The 23660-nt window shown below is 39.5% G+C and overlaps 2 protein-coding genes across 2 annotated transcripts; both read right to left on the minus strand.

The window, feature by feature from the left end:
• Positions 1–2818: 2818 nt before the first annotated feature.
• On the minus strand, positions 2819–5319 carry vcpkmt (valosin containing protein lysine (K) methyltransferase). The gene is made up of 5 exons (XM_030787380.1): positions 5054–5319; positions 4058–4171; positions 3627–3699; positions 3323–3442; positions 2819–3069 (listed from the first exon to the last, which is right to left on the minus strand). Exons 1-5 carry the CDS (start codon positions 5317–5319, stop codon positions 2962–2964), a joined length of 681 nt encoding a protein of 226 aa, XP_030643240.1. The 3' UTR covers positions 2819–2961.
• An 860-nt stretch (positions 5320–6179) lies between these two features.
• Positions 6180–18546, minus strand: LOC115823046 (calpain-1 catalytic subunit-like). The gene is given in 22 exon segments (XM_030787045.1): positions 6180–6206; positions 6421–6473; positions 6674–6790; positions 7001–7079; positions 7189–7257; positions 12452–12516; positions 13387–13450; positions 13585–13653; positions 13768–13801; positions 13970–14178; positions 14281–14292; positions 14444–14516; positions 14518–14608; positions 14969–15129; positions 15231–15305; positions 16145–16230; positions 16382–16456; positions 16876–17050; positions 17210–17343; positions 17596–17714; positions 17908–17977; positions 18310–18546. Coding segments are annotated over 22 exon segments (2094 nt in total).
• Positions 18547–23660: the final 5114 nt, after the last annotated feature.

Genomic DNA, 23660 nt, shown 5'->3' on the forward strand with positions numbered 1-23660 from the left:
GCCATCTGTTGGACAGTGGTCTTCAGCTTTCACACATAAAACAATGGTTCACTGAACAAAAAAGAAGCATGTTTCTATAGAATATTTTTTGTTCCTTTTTTCTGTAATATCTGTGGATGAATATTCTGAGGGAATTAACAATATCTTTACATAAGGACAAAAAATGGTGAACCAGTCTTGTCACAAGAGGCTGTTAAGTGGTCCAAACACGACATTAATAAGTAGTATTTCCATAATTAGTATTCAAATCTAGTTTTGCTTGCACCACTGTTGAATATGGCACTGCTGAATCACTGTTCTTATTTAGATGATGAAAAAATACTGGTGTAGTACTCAGTTCTGTTATGATATTTAATATATGCCCATGTGATGTTCATAGGATCGTCTTTATGTTTATGGAAATGATTCTGTATTCTAGGCCTAATTCAAAAAGCTGTTTCAGATTAAAAACAGGCCAGACAGTCTTGTTCAGGCACCCTGTGGCTCTCTAGAGAGAGAAAAGGCTACATCATACTTCTTTCTTTCTTTTTTCTCTCTCATACACACACACACACTCACCCATCCTTTTTACCATCTGCCTGAAGCTTTATCCCATGGGGTTCCCAGTACCAGCTCTGTGTCAAAGTAATTAGGCCAAACATATCCTGACCACATTGACAGAATAATGTAACGGGGGGCCTAACAGGGAGTTTTGAGAAACATTAGGCATAATTGTGTCAAATGATCTGTTGTGGATATTTATAGATCGCACAGCAAACAACAATAATTCTCTCAGCTATAATCACCAAATCTAGGACAAGCTCTGTGATTCTGTGTGTCTTTTGATGTATTTCAATGACCGTCAGAAAACTATCTGTCAGCCACAATTAACCCTTGACCAGTGGAAAGAGAAACAGACAGGCTGTTGTATGAGCAATGACCGTTACATCGGAGGCAAAACATTAGAAATCCTAATGTTTGCATCAAAATTTTATGATATAATTGTATTTTATTGATAATATCAGTTAATAATTAATGGTATAAAAATGAATGAGTTCATATCTGCTCATATCACAAGATATTTGCTGTATTATGAGTTGTTGACATGTAGAGTTTGAACACAAATGGGTGTAGGTAGGGTTCTAATGGGGTTTTAACCTCAACACATGCAATACCTTTCTCCTGCCCTCTGGGCCACACAGTGGACAGTTGATATGTATGTTAGACTGAATGGAAGACGTGAAACTACTTAAAAGGGAGAATTTCAGTAATCTGTTTTTGCCTTCAAGAACGTGTGTGTGTAATCATAATTATTTAAGATCACAAGGTTGATATTGATCAAAGCCTTTTTCAAAGCTATTTGAAACCCAATTTTTCTATAAGGAAACTAAACACAGAGAACAAATCAGGACATATAGTTAGACAGTATAGAAGAGGACAATAATCACACACACTCTCTCTCACATACACACACAGAGCTTGTATCATTGTGTAAACAAACTCGGTGTAAAAGGCAGAGCGGGGCCCATACATGCTTGTGTGAGTGTAAGGACAGCTTCACGCTTTAGGAATGAAAGAAATCTCTAATCTCTCTACTAACCACCCAGCATTTGGGCTGGAATTCCCCAACCCCGGAGGAATGCTACTGTCAACAGAATCTTTCACCACCTTTCTGACACTGAGCAAAATGAGAGAAAATAGAAGTATTTGCCACAGTTATTACTTAAATTTGTTTGGTCTCTGACTGCCTCTTTTGTTATGATTGTTAGGAGTGGTTTACAGTGCATGAGAAAAACAGCTTCCCTTAATCTGTAAAAGCACACATGTTGAGCTTCGTATACTTGTGTCTGTGTGCTATACACACATACTTTGTCAAAGCATAATATTGCACAACTGAACACAAAAAAGTTGTTAGATTAAAGTCTTTGTCCCATACAGTGACTAAAACATAAGATTTTGGAAATGAGAAGGGACTAATACTGCATGTAGTTCAACTCAACACAATGACAGACATCTGTATAGTCATCTAGTAGCTTGTGTATAAAGGAGTGCTATTACACTATTACTGGCAAAAAACAGCCAAAAATAGCCATTAGGTGTAGAGCATAGGTAAGTTGGAGCAACTACAGCTTACTTTGGGCCTGAGAGATTTCTCTTGATGTGCTCAGTATTCACATTCATCTTTAAGAAAGCGTGGTGAGGGATGATTCTTAACACCATGTGACCTTTTTTCTCTGCCCAGTCGACCACTGTAGAGATCACTTTACTCACAAACATATACTTTTTGGTGGAAATAAGGGGTTTTGTTCACTGCCACCTGACCAAGAAACTTCCTTGATGAATGTCACCTTCTGGGCAGATGTTTTTGATTTATTTTTTCAGAATTACCTGTCATTCCTGCCTCGCATTTCAAACTACTGCATGCTCATTTCAGTCGAGGATTATACGTTTTTACCCACAGCCAGCCAAGATGATGGCATCTTTCTTTCAAACTTCCTTAGTTAGTGAAGCTAAAAGAAAATCCTTTAAGAAACCATTGCCCCCTCATGTTGGAAATGGGAAAATACTGTTTGGTTTCCACCTGCTCCAGTTGAGATCTCAGTATTTTCTGTTGCGCATTTTAAGTTCAGATACCATTTGAGTTCCAAAATTCAGTTAAACTCAAATCATATTTATTCCCAATAAAGTTTTTGACAGGAAGCTCTTTCAAACAACACTGTCAAAAAAAGACAATGCAGCTTGTATTTAACGTACATCATTTAGATGCATTGAGAGTGTTTGTACAAAAACAAATACAAAAACATCTAAATCTGAAAAAAGAGGAAGCTTTTTGGTTGTATTAAATAACGGTCAAGCCAACATCAATCTAGGCATACAAGTCTCATTGGCTTCCTCTGCAATATACAGACATACAGCCTCCAACACACACACACACACACATTCATCCTTTCCTCTCTGTTCCTCATCCACCCAAACACACATTCAATCAACTTTTTGGCGGAGATGGAGAATGCGAATATCAGGGCTGTTGAACTCTGGGTCTTGTTTCTCAGGGGGAATTTCTTCACATTCAAAGTCTTTCAACAGCAACTACAAAAAAACAGATATATTAAAATTATAACTGACAGAATGGAAAGCACTCATGGAATATCCAAACCAGTGAAGTCTGTGGGTTTAAAGGAGAAGAAATTGCTTTTAATAACTGTGAACATTCTTCACTATATGCAATTAAGCATGCCCATTTCACAAGTCTAAACATAGTTGTAAGATATATACTTTTTAAAGCTGTAATTTTATGCCCTAGTTTTACACATTGCTAGTTAGACATTCCTAAGCTTCTCACCTCAAAGAAGTGACTCTCCACTTTGGGGTTGGCACCAACTGTGCGTTGCTCATAGCAACAGATAATGCAGGTCTCCGGTCCTGACAGGGCTTTCAGAGTCTCCACAAGAGGCACCACAGACTACATTGGTGTTAGAAAGTACACAGTTAATACACAGTTCATAAACAGGGTCATGACTAAAAACAAAGTCTCTGTATGAGGAACGTATTAAGTACATTTGATATAATACAATGTACATTATGTTATATCAAAGCTATTTTACAGACTATCTCAGTAAAGAGAATGTATATTAGTTACACATCACCTGTTCATAATAAATGCAATCTGCCATAAGGATATAATGCGGTGGGGGTAGAAAATCTGCCACATTTTCACCCCTATCAATCAGCAAGAGAAAAGACATTATAAACGTGCTTTGCAGGCATGAAAAGAAAGACATATGTACAAACAAGGAAGATGACAGTGACAGTGTTACTACTAAAATAACAGCTTAAAGGTTTGTTCCACCACTGAGTGGCAGTAAAAGGAAGTCTACTGTGGGTTAAAAACTGATAAACAGTGATAATAATACAAGAACACTGCAAAATGATATAGTTCAGCAAACCTGTTGCTACTGGATGTTGATTTGCCCGTGAAAAGCAGATGGCATTTAAAGCAGGAAGGACTACATTGTACTGGGTTCGTTTTGGCAGAACATAAGAGCAAAGTGTATCAGATTACAGGAGGTGTACAAACCATTTCAGTACCTTGGCTGTCACTGTGCCCTGTTTGATCAGCGCCTGGTTTTCCTTGATGTTCATCTGAAGGAGAGGTTGCAACTCCTCTAAATCTGTTACAATAGCGTTGGCTCTGGAATGAGTTGAGAATTTTGAGTTAGACATGTTCTGTATTCAAATGCAAGCTAAATATGTGGGCCTTGTTGGAGAAATAATATGCTCCCTTAAGATAATCATTGTAGCAATCATGATAAACAATGTAACAATAATGTATTCATTATTATAGGAGTGAATCAGTGTAATCATTTATGTTAAAAGTTATAACTATACAATCTTTTGTATTACAAGAAATATCAAGTTCTCTGTGTTTAAAAAGAAGAGGTCAAATGAGAACCTTAGGGGCTGCCTGTGAGATAAGGAGGAGGCCTCTGCCAGAGTGTTGTAGTCATTAACAACGTAGGTAGATGGTGAAACGTTCAAGGTTTCATGGTACGTCTTAGTCCACTAATGAGCGGGGCAGTAACTATTGGCGAAAACGTATGCTAGATGTAAAAGGAAAATTATAAATAATGATGTGACGTAAAGCAGAGTTGAGAGGGAAACTGTGAGGCTGGGCCGGCAGAGGCGCCCCACTACAAAGAGATGAGGTAATGTGTATCTTTTTTTGGAGAACTGATGAGAATATGTATAAGAATCGGTGCTTTGTGAGAATGCGTCAGTCACCGCCCGGGGCCTGACTCAGTTTGTTGTATGCCTTTTGAATTGTACAATAAACTTATACTGCATCTGACTCAATATTGGACTCCTATTGTTTTGTCTTAGGACAGGTACCAGTGTGGTGTTGGGACTCGGTCACATCTGGCCCAGGCTGAGAATTTTCACCCACAGCCTGACAAGACTAAACGCAATCGAATTCCTCTCTATCCCATCAACAAATAATATTTCTCACAAATCTTACAATCACTGCATTTGGAATATTTAAGCTTTTACCAGAGAATGTTTACCGGATACTCACCCCAACGTAGCAGCAAAAATGCCCACAACCCCTGTGCCGGCTCCCAACTCAATTACTTTTTTAGAAGACCAGGTACTGTCACCATTTTCGGACTTACAAAACTGCTCCGTCTCTAAATACTTCGAGAGAACGATTGCTGCATCCCACACTACGCAACCTACATGACCTTTGCTGCACTGATACATTGTAAGGACAGTACCATCGTTTTTTTCAATTTCTCGTATGAAAAAACTTTCCGAGTCACATTCGGCAAATACGTTCGCCATTTTGCTTCCTAGGATAAGTAAATCGAACCAATGAAAGAACTGGATGGTCAACCTCATAACGTCAGTCTTCCTGATTGGCGGTTTGTTGTTTTTTTTTTAAATTTCCTTATTTTGTCTCTTCATTTTTTGTGGATAACTATTACCCAATCTTGTAGAGACGTAGAAGCACAGGAGAAGTACATTTTGTCCTATGATATTATACATATCAAAATACGAAGACAACTTTCTTTAACAAAGCCTTTAATGTATTGCGTCCAGGTTTGATACAGTGTCAGATGTTGTGGATATTGAAAAAGAATAGAGAATGATTGCGAGAAGTAAACAGAGTGGACAGAAACAAAGGCAGGAACGTAATGTATATGAGACAGTTTTAGTGAATGTATCTCCACTGAGCCGAAGAAAGCATAGCATCATTGTGAATACGTGACGAAAGAGCAACTGTTAAAAATCATGTGTAGGAAATACGTTATGGAAAGCTACTATCATCTAAGTTTTTATGAATCATGTTTGATATATGACATGTCTTAGTCCAACAAAATCTGTGGTTTATTGCAGTGTTAAAACAAATTCTTGCCAAGTTTTTTTTATACATATGGCATTCTTACAAAGTCAAAACGAGTACAAAAAGGACACAATCAAATGAGAAAAGCAAGAGTTAACTATGGAAGTGCATCAGCTATAGCTACTATACCTGCTTTAATACATGTGATAGGCTCTTATATGTAATCTACAAGCAGTTTCAAAAGAGAGCAGTATGACAGAGTATGGTTCTCACAGATGATGCCTGGATACTTTGTTTTGTCTTCTGTGAAATCTTCCCCCCTTGAATGTATTTTCTTCACTCTCCCAAGAATTGTTTTTTATGTGTACATAGAGAGGTACATCCACTATTATGAGGACAGAAAAAAACAGTACTATCCTTAAGTCTTACTTAGTCCCTCAACAAAAAAACTAGGGCACCCATCTAATACATCTCCATTTAAACGTATACACTTTAATTTAATCCCTAATTAATCATCAGTAGTAATATTGCCATAACAACTAATCTGAACAAATTTGATAGAATTACTATAAAAGGAAAGTTAAAAAGAAAAAAATTACCTCACGCTCTTTAAGATACATGCCCTCACCATCGCTGAGTCTCTTGAATATTTCTGTTTAGACAGAAATGATATTGATGAGGGTGAGGTTCCTAAAAGCAGGTTCTGTGCATGCATCAATACCATTCGTGAACTGGATAATAAAGGTAGTCTAATTAAAACAATACAATAAAGGTAGTCTAATCAAACTGACTGTTGACTGACAATGAAAATTAACAGGTGATGGGCCATAGTATTATCTGTGTGATGCTTACTGGCCATGCAGTCCATGCGAAGGACGAGACAGATGAAGTTCTCTAAGGAGATTTCTCCAGATGACCCTCCATACCGCAGAGCCATGAGGCTCAACATCTCATCACTCACTTGCATCCCTGAAGAACAGCAGAGAAAAGGATAAATTCAAATTAAATACCTGATCATTATTTCTTCTTTGTGTCTACAACATTATCTCCATGCTGACATCTAAAAATATGCAATTTCATTATATAAGACATGGTACAATAATTGTGATATAATTAATTAAAGAGTAAAAACCATTGCCAAGTATAGAATAAGTGGCGATAAATGTTACAGCAGTTGACCTGCTCCTTCTAGTGCATTTCGTAGCTCTTTCAGATTCAACATGCCATCTTTGGAAGTATCTGTCCGAAAGAAAATTTCCTATAAAATAGTTCAGAAACAGAAGGAAAATGTCTTAGTTTGTTTGACAGAGTGGTTTCAATATTTTAGAGATTAATCCAAAATCTATTACAAAATGTAACTCTTGCACCTTGTATGTGGCAACGCGATTCCACAGATGAAGAAATTCCTTGCCACTGAGTTTTCCTGTGACAGACAGCTGGAGTGTGTGGGATTAAGGAGCACTTCCAGTGGCAGCTTTTCACCTTAAGTTTATGAAAATGCACCATGTAAACTAATTGTATCAATTGTTCATATGTTCATATGTTTACTTGTTGCACTTTCAGACTGTGTTGTCTATTCCCGCATTAAGAATGTTGTGTCTACTCCTGCATTAAGCGGAAGCTCGTAGTATCCCTTTTCCACTGACGCGGTGCCGATGCCTAATCGAGCACCGGGGCCGCGCTTTTCCACTAAAAAAATACTGGTGCCGGTGCCAAAAAGCTGGCACCGGCACAGCACCGCAGAACTGCCGGTCCTTACTGTACGTTCACACTGAGAGCGGCGAGAGCGTCAAAGTGACCGGAAGTCATTCATTTTCTATGAGAGCCAGCGTCTTTAAGCGGCGAAGAGCGTTGCAGCAAAGGGCGTCGCGGCGAGGGTGGTTTGGGCGTCAAAATACAGTTGAAGTTTGGTTAACTTTATGGTAATGAGATATGACGCAGTTTGGCGGCAACCAATAGGAATTTGGAAGTGCTCCGCTCTAGAGAATTTTAGAGAACACAACAGTATAAACTATTGTTCCCACAAAACTTTTGATCCTAAGCAAAATGGAGGAGAAACTGATTATATCTGTGGCGGGTTTCCCCATGTTGTACTGTAATGTAGGTTAATATAGTGTTAATTAAAGACCAAGGCTAGTAAACGTGTGCCGTGACTTCCGGTTACTTTGACGCTCTCGCCACTCTCAGTGTGAACGTACAGTCAGTGTGAACGTACAGTAAAAGCTGGAACCGCTGACGTTAGGGGCTATGCAAATAAAAACCACGCGAGAACAAATCAGTTCAGCGTTTGCTGTGTTTGGTACATGACGTTCTCTACAGAAAAAAAAGTCTGACCAAGATAGCTGTAAGCTAAAGGCTATAGCATGAATATATGTATATGATTAAAAGATGTATAGGCAACAATTTGTGTCTACATCAACATGGGCTGTTGTTTACATGTTACACGAATGTAGTCAGACTCCGAGCTGTAGAAAAAACTCTCTCTCTCTCGGCTCTGGCTGTTACAAATAGACCACTGCCGACCTTCATTTAAACACTCGTTTAAGCTTTTGAGCTAGGTGACAGACTTTTTTCATGAATTTTGCCCTCAGAGCAAAAAGTTTTGGGGCAAAATTCGTGAGGTGTTTCATTGTGTGGAAGCGTAAAAGTAAATTTATAAAAAGCAAGCAGATGCGTTCTGTCCGACATTACCCAAACTTTCACTACGTAGCATTCGGTTCCCAAACTTGTGGAAATGCAGGCCGGTTCTCAAAAGGTACCAAAGCAGCACCGGCTCTGCACCGGCAGTGGCACGGGCACCAGCACCGTCCTAGTGGAAAAGCGCCGTAGATGGCACTGTTGTGTACTTACTGTTGAAGTGAAAAGAAGGAGTGAAGTGGTGATACAGTACAGAAGAGTTCATAAACGTTTGGTGTCAGTGCTTTATTATTTTAATTAAGATGAGCAAATATAGCACTGGTGACGAGGATGGCTGTTGCTGCACCCTTATCTGCCCATCTCCTGCCGTGTGTTGTCAAATCTGCAATTCCTTTCCCTACGTGGAAGAAAATGTTCATCAATTATCTCCTAGTGATAAATGCTACAGGTGAGGACTGCCCGATACTAGAGAGCGCGCCGTCCTGCTGCACTCCCTTGGTACAGAGGGACAGAGGATCCTTACCGGAGACGGGTACTACATATGATTCTGCCATTGCTGCTTTGGAGCCAAAAATCAACGTCATAGCCGAACACCACAAATTTAGACAGAGAGCACAAAGGCCCGATGAGAATGTTAATCACTTCGTTGCGAACTGTCTTCCTGCTGTGACTTCAGTGCTCTGGAGGAGGAAATGATCAGGGATCGGTTTGTTGAACGAGTCGCAAATCCGCCAATACGTGACAGACTTTTGCAAGAGTTGGATTTAACTTTGTCCGAGGCTGTCGCTGCTGCTGTGTAAATTGAATCTGCATCCCAGTATTCCAGCATTCTGTTGGATTCTACTACTGTGCGTGCTGTGCAAAGCAAACCCAAGCAACGGAACCATGGTGCTAAAAAGCCTGCTAAATGCTCAATGGATTCAGCCACATCTGCCCGACGAACCTGCTATAGATGTGGCTCTACAAGTCATCTGGCTAGCGCTCCCAACTGCCCAGCAGCCAGAGGCTCAGATGTGATGCAATGCCTGCGGAAAAGTGGGACAGATCAAAATGTCTGTAGATCAGCACACAAAGAGGTATGTGAAGTGGTGGTTCCAGAGATGACTGTTTTGTACAATGAAACTACTGCTTCAAAGGATAGAATTCTTTGCACTGTAGAGATAGAATCTCGCGCGAAAGCACCTCAGTATAGATACCGGTAGCTCCGTTTTCATCACAACGAATACGGTGTATAACGCCTACTTCTCTACCTGTGAAATGACCATACCTACCGTGAAACTGGTCACCTATACTAAGGAGGCCATACCTGTACTTGGCTGCCTTCGGAGTCCAGAACTACGTGGACGACATCATCTGCTACAGAAGGACACAGAGTGCGCCTGATGAGCGCTTTAAGGCGGTGCTCCACCGCTTGAATGAGGCTGGATTGAAGCTCACCCTGCAAAAATGTAAGTTCAATCAATCATCCCTGTGTTATCTTGGACACATCATCTCCAAAGATGGACTGAAACCTGATATGGATCACATTGCTGCAATTGTGGATGCTCCTGCTCCACAGGACATGGCCTCACTGAGATCTCTCCTTGGCCTTACATCTTGGTATAGCAGATTCTTAACTGGTTTCGCTACAGTTGTGGAGGCATTACATGCTCTCCTAAGGAATGCCATAGACCACAATTTTACGTGGACAGCTGAAGCTGACCGCAGTTTCTCCACATTGAAAGCACTGATTGTGGGGAGTCCTGCTTTAGCTCTGTTTGACCCCCTGCTGCCTACATTCGTATCCACAGATGCATCCAATTATGGACTGGGGGGGGGGGTATTGACGCAGCTTCACCCTGATAAGGTGGAGTGCATCGTTTCCTTTGCCTCCCGGACGCTTTCTCCTGCTGAAAGGAAGTACTCCATGGTAGAGAGTAAAAAAGTGGAGGACATTTCTGTGGGGACGACACTTTACACTGTGCACAGGCCACCAAGCTTTAACTACCCTCTTGGAATCCAAGGGTGCTGGCTGAGCGGGAATGAGAATCGCTGGATGGTCAGCACGTTCACTCAGATTCTCCTACGATCTGACTTACAGACATGGAAAGCTGAATCATGCAGCTGACTGTTTATCTGCCACTGGCATCTACTCACACACCACAAGATGAACCCGAAATGGTGGCAGTAGTCTCCCATGCTCTTCCTGCCATGTCCCTTAAGGATTTTGCAGCTGCATGTGAATCCTGCCCTGAACTCTCTGCCTTGCATTCTCAGATACAAAAGGGTTGGCCCAGAAACAGAAGGGAGGTAGGCCCTGACATCGCACCTTACTTTGGGGTCAGAAATGAACTCTGTTGAAAATGCTCTTGTAATGCGTAGACCTCACCGCTTGATTGTGCCATTGTCATTGTGCTCTAAAGTTGTTCTTCTCGACTATCAGGGCATGGTACGCACTAAGCAGCATATTTGGGACCTGTACTGGTGGCAAGGAATGGATGGACTGCTTCACTCTATCATCTTTGCATGCGTCCCGTGCCACTACAACGACAAAACTGCAAAGTCGACTCCAGCACCTCTACAGCCCACTGAATGGCCAGGCGGGCCATGGCAAAAACATGCAATAGACATTGTTGGTCCTTTTGAATGTGCTGTTTATGACTGTAAATATGCTGTAGCTCTGGTTGATTATTATAGCAAGTGGCCAGAGGTGGCATTTGTGTCATGTGTCACCACCTCAGTCATCACCAAATTCCTTGCCACTGTACTCAGTAGGGAGGGGAACCCTCTTTCAATTGTTACAGACAATAGTGCACAGTTCATCTCAGATGCTTTTGCTGGTTTCCTCAAGGAGAGAGGAATACAACACCTGAGGTCCAGTGTGTATTACCCACGGGCAAACGGAGCCATGGAAAGGTTCAACAGGAGTCTGAAAGGCTGTATCATGTCTGCACAAACACTGTATGTGCCTCGGAAGGACTGTGTGACTGACCTCCTACAGAATTACCGGGCCACGGCCCATGCAACCACTGGAGTTAGTCCATTCAAACTGTTGAGACAAAGGAAAATGCATACAAAGTTGGATGTTCCTCCTGTCGAGAACGAGAATGCTACACATCACAGCATTAAAGTAGAAATAAAGTGCAAACAGCATCATTGCAAAGACTACACAGACAGAACAAGAGGGGCTAAAGTTCCATCTTTCGAAGTTGGTGACTCTGTTCATGTGAAAAGATCTGAGCATGTTAAGAAAGGACTCTCAAAGTACACAGAGCCACTGTCAGTTGAGAAGAAGATAGGCCTGAGTACTTACTAGCTTAGTGATGGAAGAAAGTGGAATGCATCCCACCTGACAGCATTTTCAAACCCAGCCCTAGAACCACATGTGGCTGTGCCTCAGGATAATGGGACACAACAGGTACAATCAGAGGTACAAAACCAACAAACTCCACAACAATCTGGAGCGGAACGATCTGGGCTTGAGCTTAGGGGAAGTGCAAGAGCCTGTAAGCCACCTAATTGGCTGAAGGACTATACAAAGTAAAGTGGAAGAACTGTGCACTGAAAGTTTCAAAGAGAAGAGAACAGAGTGCTAGTTCAATGCATTGCAATTGTATTTTGAGATTGTTCCTTAGAAAACTTTCTGTTGAATAATGCTTTCAGAGGAAATGTGAGGTTTCTGCCAGCTGCAACTATTAGATATGTGTAGACAATATACTTGCATCTAAAGCTTAACCTGTAACCATTGAAAGCTTTTGCTTAAAAAAAAGGGGGGTGGGGATGTTGAATCTAATTCCGCATTAAGAATTTTGAGTCTATTCCCGCATTAAGAATGTTGTGTCTATTCCTGCATTAAAATCTGTTCTTTGTTGTTGTTGTTGTTGTTGTTATTTGTTTGTTTGCTTTTTTTAGTACAAGCCTAACAGCATTAATTGAAGATTTTTTTTCAAAATGTCAAAGGAATAAAAACATTGAAAGGGTCCAAATCAAATAACTGCAGGGGAAAAAGGATACATCCATCATTGCGATTATACTTCGACAGGAATCCAAGCTAAAGCCTCCTGTTTTCTGCTGATATCCTGAGAACCACAAAAATACAGTGGTGTCATTTATGAGCCTTGGCTGGTTTGCATCAAGATAATTAGATGAAAATGTCTATGCCAATGTCAACATTTACAGAAGATTATATGGGGGAATGGCACAAATCCCTTCTTTCAGTGGTAGATGGTCTACATGACTGATCTCTGAATTAGGGAGTGGAGACACTTGGTATTGGATGAATCATCCACCAAAGCCAAAAGAGATCCAAAGACCTCAGGTCTAGGTAGAGAAGTATTGGTTACCCGTCAACACTAGATGTCAGTAGCACACAGAGTTTCAATCAGGTGATTTCTGATCCTCAGTGTCCTACACATTTGTGTGTCAGCCCTGCCCTAGAAGACCTGTCCAAATGATCCACATCTTGACAATATAAGCTCAATAGGTTGAGTAAGGTGTACTTTTGCAGAGCTGAATTAAAAATGAGCAGGGCAAGGGATCCCTCACTCCTAGGTTAAGAAACTCTTGGGCATAGAACGACATGATGGATGTCTAATTGGGGATTATATCTGGAATATTACCACACTTAAGACAGACAGCTGTTGGAACTGGGGTGAAATTGTGGCACAAGAGTACACTGGTCTACACAAATCTAAATTTGTGTAGACCAGGCTAAGTAGGGACGGGATTTCCAATGCATGTGCTAATTTTTCTCATCTCTCCACTAATTCACAAACATTTGTGGCTCTTACATCCAAGGATTTATGGTGGACAGTATTGAGGAAAAGTTGCCCGAAATTGTCCCCCATATTTGCAACATCTCCATGGTTGGGCATTGCCATTTTCTTACTGTCTGTGCTGTAAATGGTCTGCTCTCCACAATTCAGGCATACTCAACATTTAGTCCTAACCCTCACCTCCAAGAAGCTTTTCATTCAGAAGTTTCTGCAGTTGTTCAGCATCCACCTCTTCATACTTTTTCCAAGGTTAAATGCAGACACACACACACACACACACACACACACACACACACACACACACATTTTTAAGTTATTCTTTAAACAAACAGGAAACAATAATTAGCAGTGTTACATTCAAATAAAATTTACCTGATCAGAATACTGACGGAATAGGGTCACTTTGTCTTCCCCGTTCTCTTTGCTTTGATTGGTGGTGGGCTGAACATGAAACTATAGCCGTTTAATATAAATATACACACGTAACTTTCTGATTAGTCATAAGTAACCACAGCAGAAAACTATCAGGGCAGGGTTTTATATAAGCACACATACCTTTGTTATCACCATGCTTGAACCTGAGTTTTCCCTGTAAAAAACAAACAGGCTATACTGACAGGACTCGACGTATAAAAAATTGAAAATATAGACAATATTTGTAAGACTCCACAGTAATAGTTAGTGGATGTCAGCTCTTCAATAATCTTAATATTTTATAACTTCATTATTCTACTTAAAAAGCCTAATAAGTCCTTACTGCAGGTGTGTCTCTGCCTTAGAGAGAATGCCCAAAATGAACGAAGCAGTTTCACCAGGGTTAAACGTTGACGGGACGATAATGTACTCCCCAGGTTTCAGGCTGAAAAATTCCATGACCTCCCGTGCATTCAGGTAAGTTTTGGTTGCTGCAACAGGAGGACTGCTATAGAAGAATGCAGCCGGCAGCTTCCCTCCATGACCCTTAAACTGTGAGGAAAATGTATCAGGAACTTGACTTATTAGGAACTTCACTTCGACTGTAACTGTCATTATAAACTGTCATAGCTAAAGCAAGAAAAAAATACGTACCTGCTCTGATACCTGCAGAATTAAAATAAAACAAACACATTTTACAACATATGCAAACATGCAAAATACATAAACACAAAGACACTATATTCTTCAGTAAGGAAATATGACAAAGAAATGAAAAGACAATACTGGGAGGAGAGTAGCTATCTGAAAAATAGACCTGAAAAATACTGAAGCCAATATGGAGATTGGAAACCAGGCGCCTGTTTCTCTTGTCAGGTTTTTGCATCAGTCACAAGTATATTCTTTTGGCCCTGTGTCTCCTCACAGTGGTCATCCAGTTTATCCAGTCTGATATGATACTGAGGGTTTGTCCAGAAAGTGTCTAAAATGACAAAAAAAAAAGAAAGAAACAACAATATATTACTGCAACCTGTGAATATGAACCAGCAGAAAACACTATAAGAACAAGAAAAGCCATGATCATTTGTTTTCCTTTATAATGTACATTATAAAAGTAGTATCTTAGTTTGAATTTTGGTACATACATGATGTCTTGGCTTTGCCATGAAATGGATAATATTTAAATATGTAAGTTTGAAAATATCAGCTAACTCAATTAAAGATTATTGAGGTTCAACCATTTTAAGATGTACTAAAATGTTTGTTTTGTCTGTTTGTTTATAATTGAATATAGCTGTATAGCAGTATTACATTGACTGTAGGAGTATTGTACATATTGTACCTTTATGATTCATGCAGCCTCCGGCTGTGATCCCTGCCACCCATCGACCATCATGGAACGTTGAAATCCAGTGGCAAGAAGAGTTGCCATCAAGAAAATCAGGACATTGGCAGCAAATATCAATATCTGCAAAGCTTTGGGTGAAGTCCTCCATCGACATCCTGGGCAGGGGTTGGGGTGGGGGGAGGGGTGTTAAAATTTCAGATAATTGCATTTGTAAACAATACACCATTTGGTCTGTAGATGTCTAACTTAAACCCACCAGAACTCTCCATCTTCATCTATTTTAAGGCACGTTGCACGGTCCTCAACGCTCACAGTCTGCCATTTGGGTGAGCTGCAGGATTAGATTATATACAGAATGTCAGTGCATGATGGATTTAGCTTCCTTGAGGGCAGTATTATTTGCTTTTAAAACAAGGGTTATGTGGTATCGTATGGAATTTTTTAAAGACTTTGTGGTGACAGTAGAGCTGTTCTTATGAGGGATAGAGAAAAGTTACCAGCAGGTATGTTGTCCTAAGAGACAGGTCACACAATCAAACATTTAAGAGCACCAAGTTAAGAATCGAATGTGCTTTTGTAAAACACTAGGAAGCACTTGGAAATAATTCCAGGGTAGTGATATTGATGCTCTAGTAAGTGTTGAAAGACGATCAAATATGCAAATTCTGTCAGCTGACATGTTGCTGCCACAGGCGGTATGTCAAATGGAAACATCACGATAAACAACCTTACATTGTAAGGACAATAAGTTCAAGACTGAACGTGTCTCTGCATGAATGGGGAGGAGGACTGGCTTTGGCAAAAGCTGGTAGATTTTTACTGTGCAACCAGTAAAGTGTACAAAGGCATCAATCTTAAGAGCAAGATGAACAGCAAGATTAATGCTGCATGACATTGAAAATTTATATGGATTAGCTAAGCCATATAATTCTTCAGTCCAGTTTACATTCCATGCTGTCATAAATGCAGCTCAACACTGTAAAATGCTTGACAAAGTGTATTCTGGAAAGTACACATCATGGAATCATTTGTTGTCATATCACATGTGAGAACATACGTGATCTATTAAATGGAAAATGAGAGGTATTTTATTCTGTGGAATTGGTCGTTAAAACGCTCTATAAATGATCTTGTTGTGATTGGATCTCTGTCAAAACAAATTGCACTCACTGGTCACACCAATCTCCTTTCCACTCTCCACGACCCCATGGGTTGAAAAGTCTCACCAGTTCGACAGGAATTCCATTGCTCATTATCTATGGACCACAACCAGACATTCAATTTAACTAATGTTCTTTCAGTTTAGCCAAGCACAATATCAACTAATAGTAATATTTTCTGGTATATAGCAAACAACCACATGGGATGTGAAGCTGTACCTTACATAAGCAGTGGATTACTTCCTACCTTAGTAACTCCAGTGACTGTATAGGCATGGCCTTCCACTATGCCATTGGGCAACACTGTATTTTCTGGTGTTGCCTTAAACATGAAAACAGCATTACATTAGACTTGGTGATGATCAATGATGTATGCCTCTTAACTGTAGGCTGCACAGGTTTCATTGTAAAAATGTCTCCAGTATCAGCAAACATCTGATGATAACATAAGAATAAACTAATAATAACTGTCAACAGAGGAGTATGACAATGACAATGGTACCTAATGCTTTGTGACCCTGATGACGACCAAAATATACGGCAATGTGATTTTTGTTTAATTACTTATTTATTTATTTTACAGTCATCCACAGTTCTGACTACCAGAGTTTTGTTACTTTGATGGTAAGGACATTCAGCGTGTTCTTTGTACAAACATATTTTTGTGACAGATCTTTTCTGTGGTATTTGTTTACACTGTATTTGAGACAGACTGTATAAAGAGCTGAGCTGATTTCTCACCCCTTGAGGTGTTCCACAGCCCATGAGAGACTGTGACTTGGCTGCACGATACATTAGGTTCCAAAGATCAGGAGGGGCCTCGTTCAGCTTAAAGGTCATGTGCACTCCCCCAGTGAAGTCCATGAGTGCCTCAGCAACAGTGCCAGCGCTCATATCTTCATAAGAGCCGCACACCCTGGGAAAAAAAATATGACATCAACAATGAAAACAACTTTGATCAAATATTACAAACTGAAACGGAGTTGTGTTATGACAAGAGGAGTAAACATAGTAAAGTTTACTGTTATAATGATATAGTGTATTTACAAAACCATGGGAATTGTGTGAAACCTACTTGGCATAGGCTTTCTCCAACAAAGCGGGCCAGAACTCATTGGGAGTTTTGGAACGTACAAAAACGAGTTGCCCATTAATTGTCGGCAGCTTATCATCAATCACAACATCTACCCATTTACCAAATCTCCAGAACTGTTAAAAAAAAAGGAAAGAAAGAATATAGTAAGTTTAGTAAATGGAATATAGTAAAATGGAGGCAGATTAAAAGAACTTTTTAGATATGTTTTATCATCTAGGTGCAAAGTGAAGATGAGCTAGAACTACACTAGCAAAGGTTTCCGAAATGTGCAGTAAGAAGGCATTTGATACTGCACACTAAAATGCCTTCTCAGGATTCTTAATATGATTGATAGTTGTGCTTTCAACACAATTGAACAGAGTTACCCTGAAGTGAAAAATTCCAAAATAATTTTGCTGGAGGGATTGATCATCCGGTATAACTTGTCGCATTATGTCTTTCTGAAATGTCAGAGCCCCAATTGAGGCAAGAAACCAGCAGTTTCCTGTAGGAGCAACAACACATATGTTAGTATGAGTAACAGGTGCTGACACTGTTTTCTTTCATAATTTTTTTTAGCAATATGAGGTACAAATGACAATGGTCTTTTTAAGTGTCTCCAAATTATTATTTAAATAGCCACTTTGATAATTTAGTAAACACAGCTAAGGTAAACTTGTATATAGCCATGGTCTTACCAACAACCCCTTGGGCAAAGTCAAACCTTGATGCTCCATCAACGAAAAGATGAGGATCTTGCACAATTTTCTGAAACCAGAGGATGCAGAAATTAGAGGTCTTGTAATGATACCTATCACATTTGAGCCTTAATTTCAGAAGTAATAACAGTCTCATTTTCCCTCATGTGTTTGCTCTGGAGCATTCCTGCTGCTGATCACTTCACTTTGGCACTCACCACTTTTTAACGTTCTGGTTGACTTAAAGAAAATACAGGAAGATTTTTTTTTTAGAAACAATTTGTTCCTCGTGTTGTCTCACACTGTATAGTACTCCCTACCTGGTCTCTGCCATAATTCAGTTAATACAGTGAAAATCACACTGTGAAGGCTGAAGTGAAAAGTGAATTGGTACCAACATACCGATGGTCTAGTCCACTCCACTCTTGCTAGAATTTCTGGAGTCAACAAATCTTTACCAATAGATCGGTGATCTGGGGGGAACATGTCATCAATGTATCTTACATTCCTGATACAACAATACTGGAGTAACTGATTATAATCTTGGTCCAGGAACTTCACAGGGTTGTTAACAGACCCCACGCCATCTTTCTTGTGACGTTCATTCATGATATTAAGGCACACGCCAGGTGGAGGCATTTTTAATGCTGAGTCGATTCTGAAATACAAAAGCCAATCATACGCAGTATTCAAAAAACATTTTCCCAGCACAACTTCACATCAGACCAGTGAGAAGGGTAATGCACTAAAGTATATGATTTGAAAAAAAGGCCAATTCTTGTACATGGAATGTTGAAATATGCAAAAATTAGTAATACTTTTCAGTTCAAACATTTGTCACTGTCACTGAAACTTAATGGAAAAGCTACAAAATGAAAGGGAGTTGGCACTGAATTGATAAATGCCTTTTTAAATAAAGTTGCAAGATCATTAGATGTATGCATTGTCATTAGACAGACACTGTTCAAGTACACCTTCCAAATAAATATGAAATGAGTTTACATGTGTTATAGCTCAGTTGACATCAGCTGACACAGTAAAACTGATTCTCACCTCTGGACATAAACATGTTCAGTGAATGTGATTGTTAATTGAGTAAAGCTTAATACAAAGAATCTAAAATTTTGTATTAAGCCTAATGAAGAGAGAAAAAACATCAAACAGAACGCTATAAGATGAAGAAGCAGAGAGATGGAAACCATACCTTTTGTTGTGATACTCTGGATTGACGATAGTGCCTTTGACTATCCGTGTGTTTTTAAATAGACACCTAGTTAACCTCAGGCATTTTCAAGCACAAACAGGATGCAGTGCCTGCCTATACCCATCACCTGCACCGACAGGCTGCTTTCTTTTCCCACAGCCCTCTTTGGATTTGACAGCCCTCTTTTGAACACCAAACTTTACAAGCAAGCTATTTTTTTTTAAGTAAAATTACATTGCTGGTTCTTTAGCAGGTGCTCTTGTCCAGAGCGGCTTACAAGAAGCACATTCATGTTGAGAGAGAGAGAACTAAATATATGCCAACAATTAGTACAAAACCTTCTCATGAAAAGACGCAACTAATAAATTATGAACTTATGAATAACTTTTGTTAAAATGCGTAATGTAATTACTGTAGTGTTTTTAGGGTGCCATGCATTGAGGAGTGTTATGAAACAGTGAATTTTCAGTTGATGGTGGAATATAGGTGGGGAAATGTTCTCATAACTAAGTCATGAATTCTCATTAGTAGTTGTCATAAGTAAGTGGCAACTGGTAGGTTTGGAGAGTCAATGTTAAGTTTTTATTGGCACATTCTATGGGAACATTTTCACATGGACTTGCCAGTATAGATCACAGTAAAATTAGTGCTGATATGAGAGAAGAAGAGGAGACTAAATAATAAGTACCAGAATCAGAGCAGAAAATGTCTTCAGGGTAATGTGAGACTACCTTGGAAAGCAACTTGGCTGGCAAGTTGTTTGGATTTTTAAAAAATTCCATTTGGATGCGCAAAGAACATTTGCATACTCGAGTGAGACAAGATAAGATAAGACTATTAATCCCCAGGCAGAAAAATGTGTGTGTTCACAGCAGCAGATGAAAAGGAAGGACAGGAGGAGAAATATAAGTAAAAATACAATACAAAAATTTAATATACTATAGAGTGTAATGTTGTAGTGAGCAATAATAAAAACAACAAAAGAGCAAATAATTGTACATGTAGTGCATAAAGTGCAAAAAGCAATGATAGCAATAAACGGATGAGCAGAACAGGTTTGGGTATTTGCATGTTTCATTGTAAAAATTAATATGATAGAGATAAAACACTTGGGGATAAAAAACTCGGATAACATTTCAACCTTCTAAAGGCTCATTTATGCTCAACTTTAAATACATATACGGATACGGAGCCTTCTGTCTGTACTCTGCGTTCATTTTGTCCGTACATGTGCATGTTTTCCAAAACCTTGCGGATACGGACAAAAAGGAGCAGTACCACTGGAAACTGTGGAGGCTGCACACAAAATTGCTGCCCAATTTTGATAGCTGCCTGATTTTCGCAGAAGTACGAAAGTCCAGAAGTCCAGACTACAATACGCATGCGCAGTATCCGAAGCCTGTGCATACTATATAACATGTTCCAGCAATGCCACATCTGTGCTGCTCATGAGTAAACATTTTGCGGCACAAAATGGGTAGTGTCTTCATTGAGAGACGGAGTGTTAGCCTATACTTCCCACAATTTTACTAAAGTACTGTTTTTTGGGTTTTTTTTGCAAAGATTCTCTGTAGGCTAAGCATAACATTCACTGCTGGAGTAAGCTGTTTATGCACTTTGCTCTAAACCTAACTATCAGCAAGAGTGCATAGTTCACTTGAGGTTTGAAAGCAACCAAATTATTTTTGGTTTGCTCATGTTGCGCTCGCAACCTTTACAGGCAACTTCTTTGAACACTTTTAAGGTTTAATTCTTTAAAAAAATAATTAATAATTAACTCATTAGTTTTACTGAGCTATTGTATTTCTAGAATTTTATAGTTTACTAGATATTCTAGTAACCTCCTTGCTAGCGTCACTAGCTAGTACGCCTCTTAAGGTGTCGGGGGAGTGAGGTATATTCACTGTGCAGCACTCTACTCGCTGGCTACCGTTACACTCACCCCCCCCCAAACCTCACTCCCATCCGGGTCACGGCACAGCAACGCTCTGCGTTGTGTATGACACTGGACTCGAACCAGCGACCCTCGGGATGGGAGGCGGGCGTGCTAGCAAGGAGGCTAAAACCTGTGGGCAGGAGCATCAGTCGGTTTGAAAACTGGCTACCGTTACATTAACATCCATGCCAACATAAAGGACACATGGGAGTATGTGGGCACTGGGCAGCGATGGCTGCATGGTTTGAAATGGACGTATTTATTTTTGTACGTAACGGGAGCATAAATGGGCTTTAAAGGTGCTATTATTAACTTCATAATGTAACGGAAATACACTGCTAATAGTAATAAATGCCCTTACTGAGAGAAATAAGTAAACCTTACTCTTTCACTAGTCATTCGTTTTACTAGTTTACGTCAAGCTTTTTTTCACTTTTGGAGTAGGAATATTGACTCACTTAATTTTTCAAGTTTGTACTACTTCAGATATTTTTTGTCAGTGAATTATTGCTGTTTTGACATGTGCACAATGGTTCATCTTATCATGTACACAGAAATTCAAAAACCTGCGGTTAATCTGCCTGCAGTTAACCTTTTTTTTGTTTTGTTTTCATATACAGTAATCCAGACATCATGGCTTTGAAGTCGTCACATTTCTCAATAGGATCAGGTGCATATCGAAAAGACAAATCAAAACAGGAAATACTGAGATAATATTAAGCATAACAAAAAGAGAGTGAAAAAAATAATAATAAATACTTAAAGGGCTAGGGCTTTTTTGTAAATCAAATTCCTCTATTATACTGAAAAGTCATTTTCATTTTTTCATATCTTTAAGGACTTTTATGTAAGAAAGAAACTTTCATATACTTTGCCTGCAGTTAATCTTAAGACCTGTGCAGCTTGTTTTTGGTAGGTGGGCGGAGCTTCCTAGCATGCCTTGAGGCGATGGACTGTTGCCTAGCCTCAGTTAATTGTTTTTCAGTTTGTGTTTATGTCTCATAGAACCGTATTTGTATTGCTCATCATTTAGTCTTTGTGTAGTGTTATTAATTCTAATGACAGTGTAGCATTATCTGTGTACCATGAATGGAACTGTCCTCATGAATGGTATTGTTCCCTCCTGCTATGCTCATGAGTGCATTACTTTCTGCTTTACATCACTGCCCATTAAAAGGCTCATTGCCAAAAGATCAAAAGCACTGTTCCAGAGAATACCCAGCCCTCAACACTGGTATCAGAGCAGGATGGATAAGATGACTTCGCTGGAATAAAAAGAAAAACTCGTTATGTAACTACAGCACGAATGGGCACGTCCTAAAGAACAAAAACATTCTTAGAATTTGAGTTTATTTAATGTATGTGACAGTATGTTGTACTAGAGAGTGTTAAGTACACTCAACTCATCTGAACCTAGTTAAAGTACTTACATCTATGGTGTTAAGAATATTTGGTTTGTAAGCATTGGAAACTAATGAGTATTACTAAATTGGCTAAAACTAGTTGAAAATGTCTTTTTGTGTTAAGATAATACTCACTGTGAAATGTGGGTTATTGAAAAATTCCAAGTCACTCAAGCTTAAAACAAAATTGATTTTATTAAGTAACTTTATTTGATTGATTCAAGGCAATGGGATTGGATGATTTTTTTAAGCTAACGTATTGAAATTTACAGTGTGCCTCTGATTATATATGACAGAAAAAATAAAGGAATTGGTGACCTATTTTCCACAATGAATTTGAGATAATAGAATTCATAATGAATTCACCTGAAAAACAGAAACCTTATATCACTAATATCTCTTTTATCATATTGATTAAAGGATGAGTGTCAGCTCACAGGTGTGCTGAGCCAAGTAAGTGTAGTTCCTGAGCAAACACCAGATGAAGTTCCTGAGCAAACACCAGAAATGATATCATGTCACCGTGTGGGTAAATTAACCTTGTGGGAGTGGGCCCCCTGATTCTAGTTGGTGAGCTAGGTAGGCTACTGCCTGGGAAGGTGTCCCACTCAGAAGTACGAGATGGGAAGGGGGCAGGGGTAGCTAGACCTCAGGTTTCCCCACTGGAAGCCCGAGGTAGGGGGAGAGGGGGAATCTATCAAATAGCACACCTCTGACTTTGTACTGTACTAATGCAATTAGTAAAATCAGCCACACTACGAAATGCTACAAAATAAACCACAATTCATTCGTAATACTGTGAATATATAGTTACACAGACATATTGTTGCATTTGTTTCTGGCTTGAGTGAAATCAATAAGAATAATATAAAACCAGTCTGCCCCTGGGACACCAGAAGCAGGACTTTTGGCTCCCAGAGTGTCGATGGGTCATCCCATACCAACTCACCTAGGCCCTCCAGTTCATATCATGGATTTTCTTGAAAAAATTCATGTGAAAACTTCTAGTAAATTCATGGGACCTTGCAAAATCCTATAGCTCTGCTCCAAATACTTTTTGAGTTATGAATTTTGGAAGTTTGGGCCTTGGAGCTAAATTTCATCATTTTTGCAATTCTTTGTAAGCCTCACCAATTGCTTATTTTTCACTGGATTGGGTTGAAATTTGTACTGAACGTGCAAGAAACCCTAAGAATAATTTGCAACATGT

The sequence above is a fragment of the Chanos chanos genome, chromosome 10, assembly GCF_902362185.1.
Source record: "Chanos chanos chromosome 10, fChaCha1.1, whole genome shotgun sequence".
Taxonomy (NCBI): domain Eukaryota; kingdom Metazoa; phylum Chordata; class Actinopteri; order Gonorynchiformes; family Chanidae; genus Chanos; species Chanos chanos.

Bases quoted from the DNA above. Each gene is read 5' to 3' on its own strand.
- vcpkmt (XM_030787380.1), bottom strand. From the start codon at position 5,319: ATGGCGAACGTATTTGCCGAATGTGACTCGGAAAGTTTTTTCATACGA. The intron at 3,443-3,626 runs GTGATGTGTAAC...ACACCAATGTAG, and splicing joins ATTGCATTTATTATGAACAG to TCTGTGGTGCCTCTTGTGGA. The intron at 3,070-3,322 runs GTGAGAAGCTTA...GTTTTTTTGTAG, and splicing joins TGGAGAGTCACTTCTTTGAG to TTGCTGTTGAAAGACTTTGA.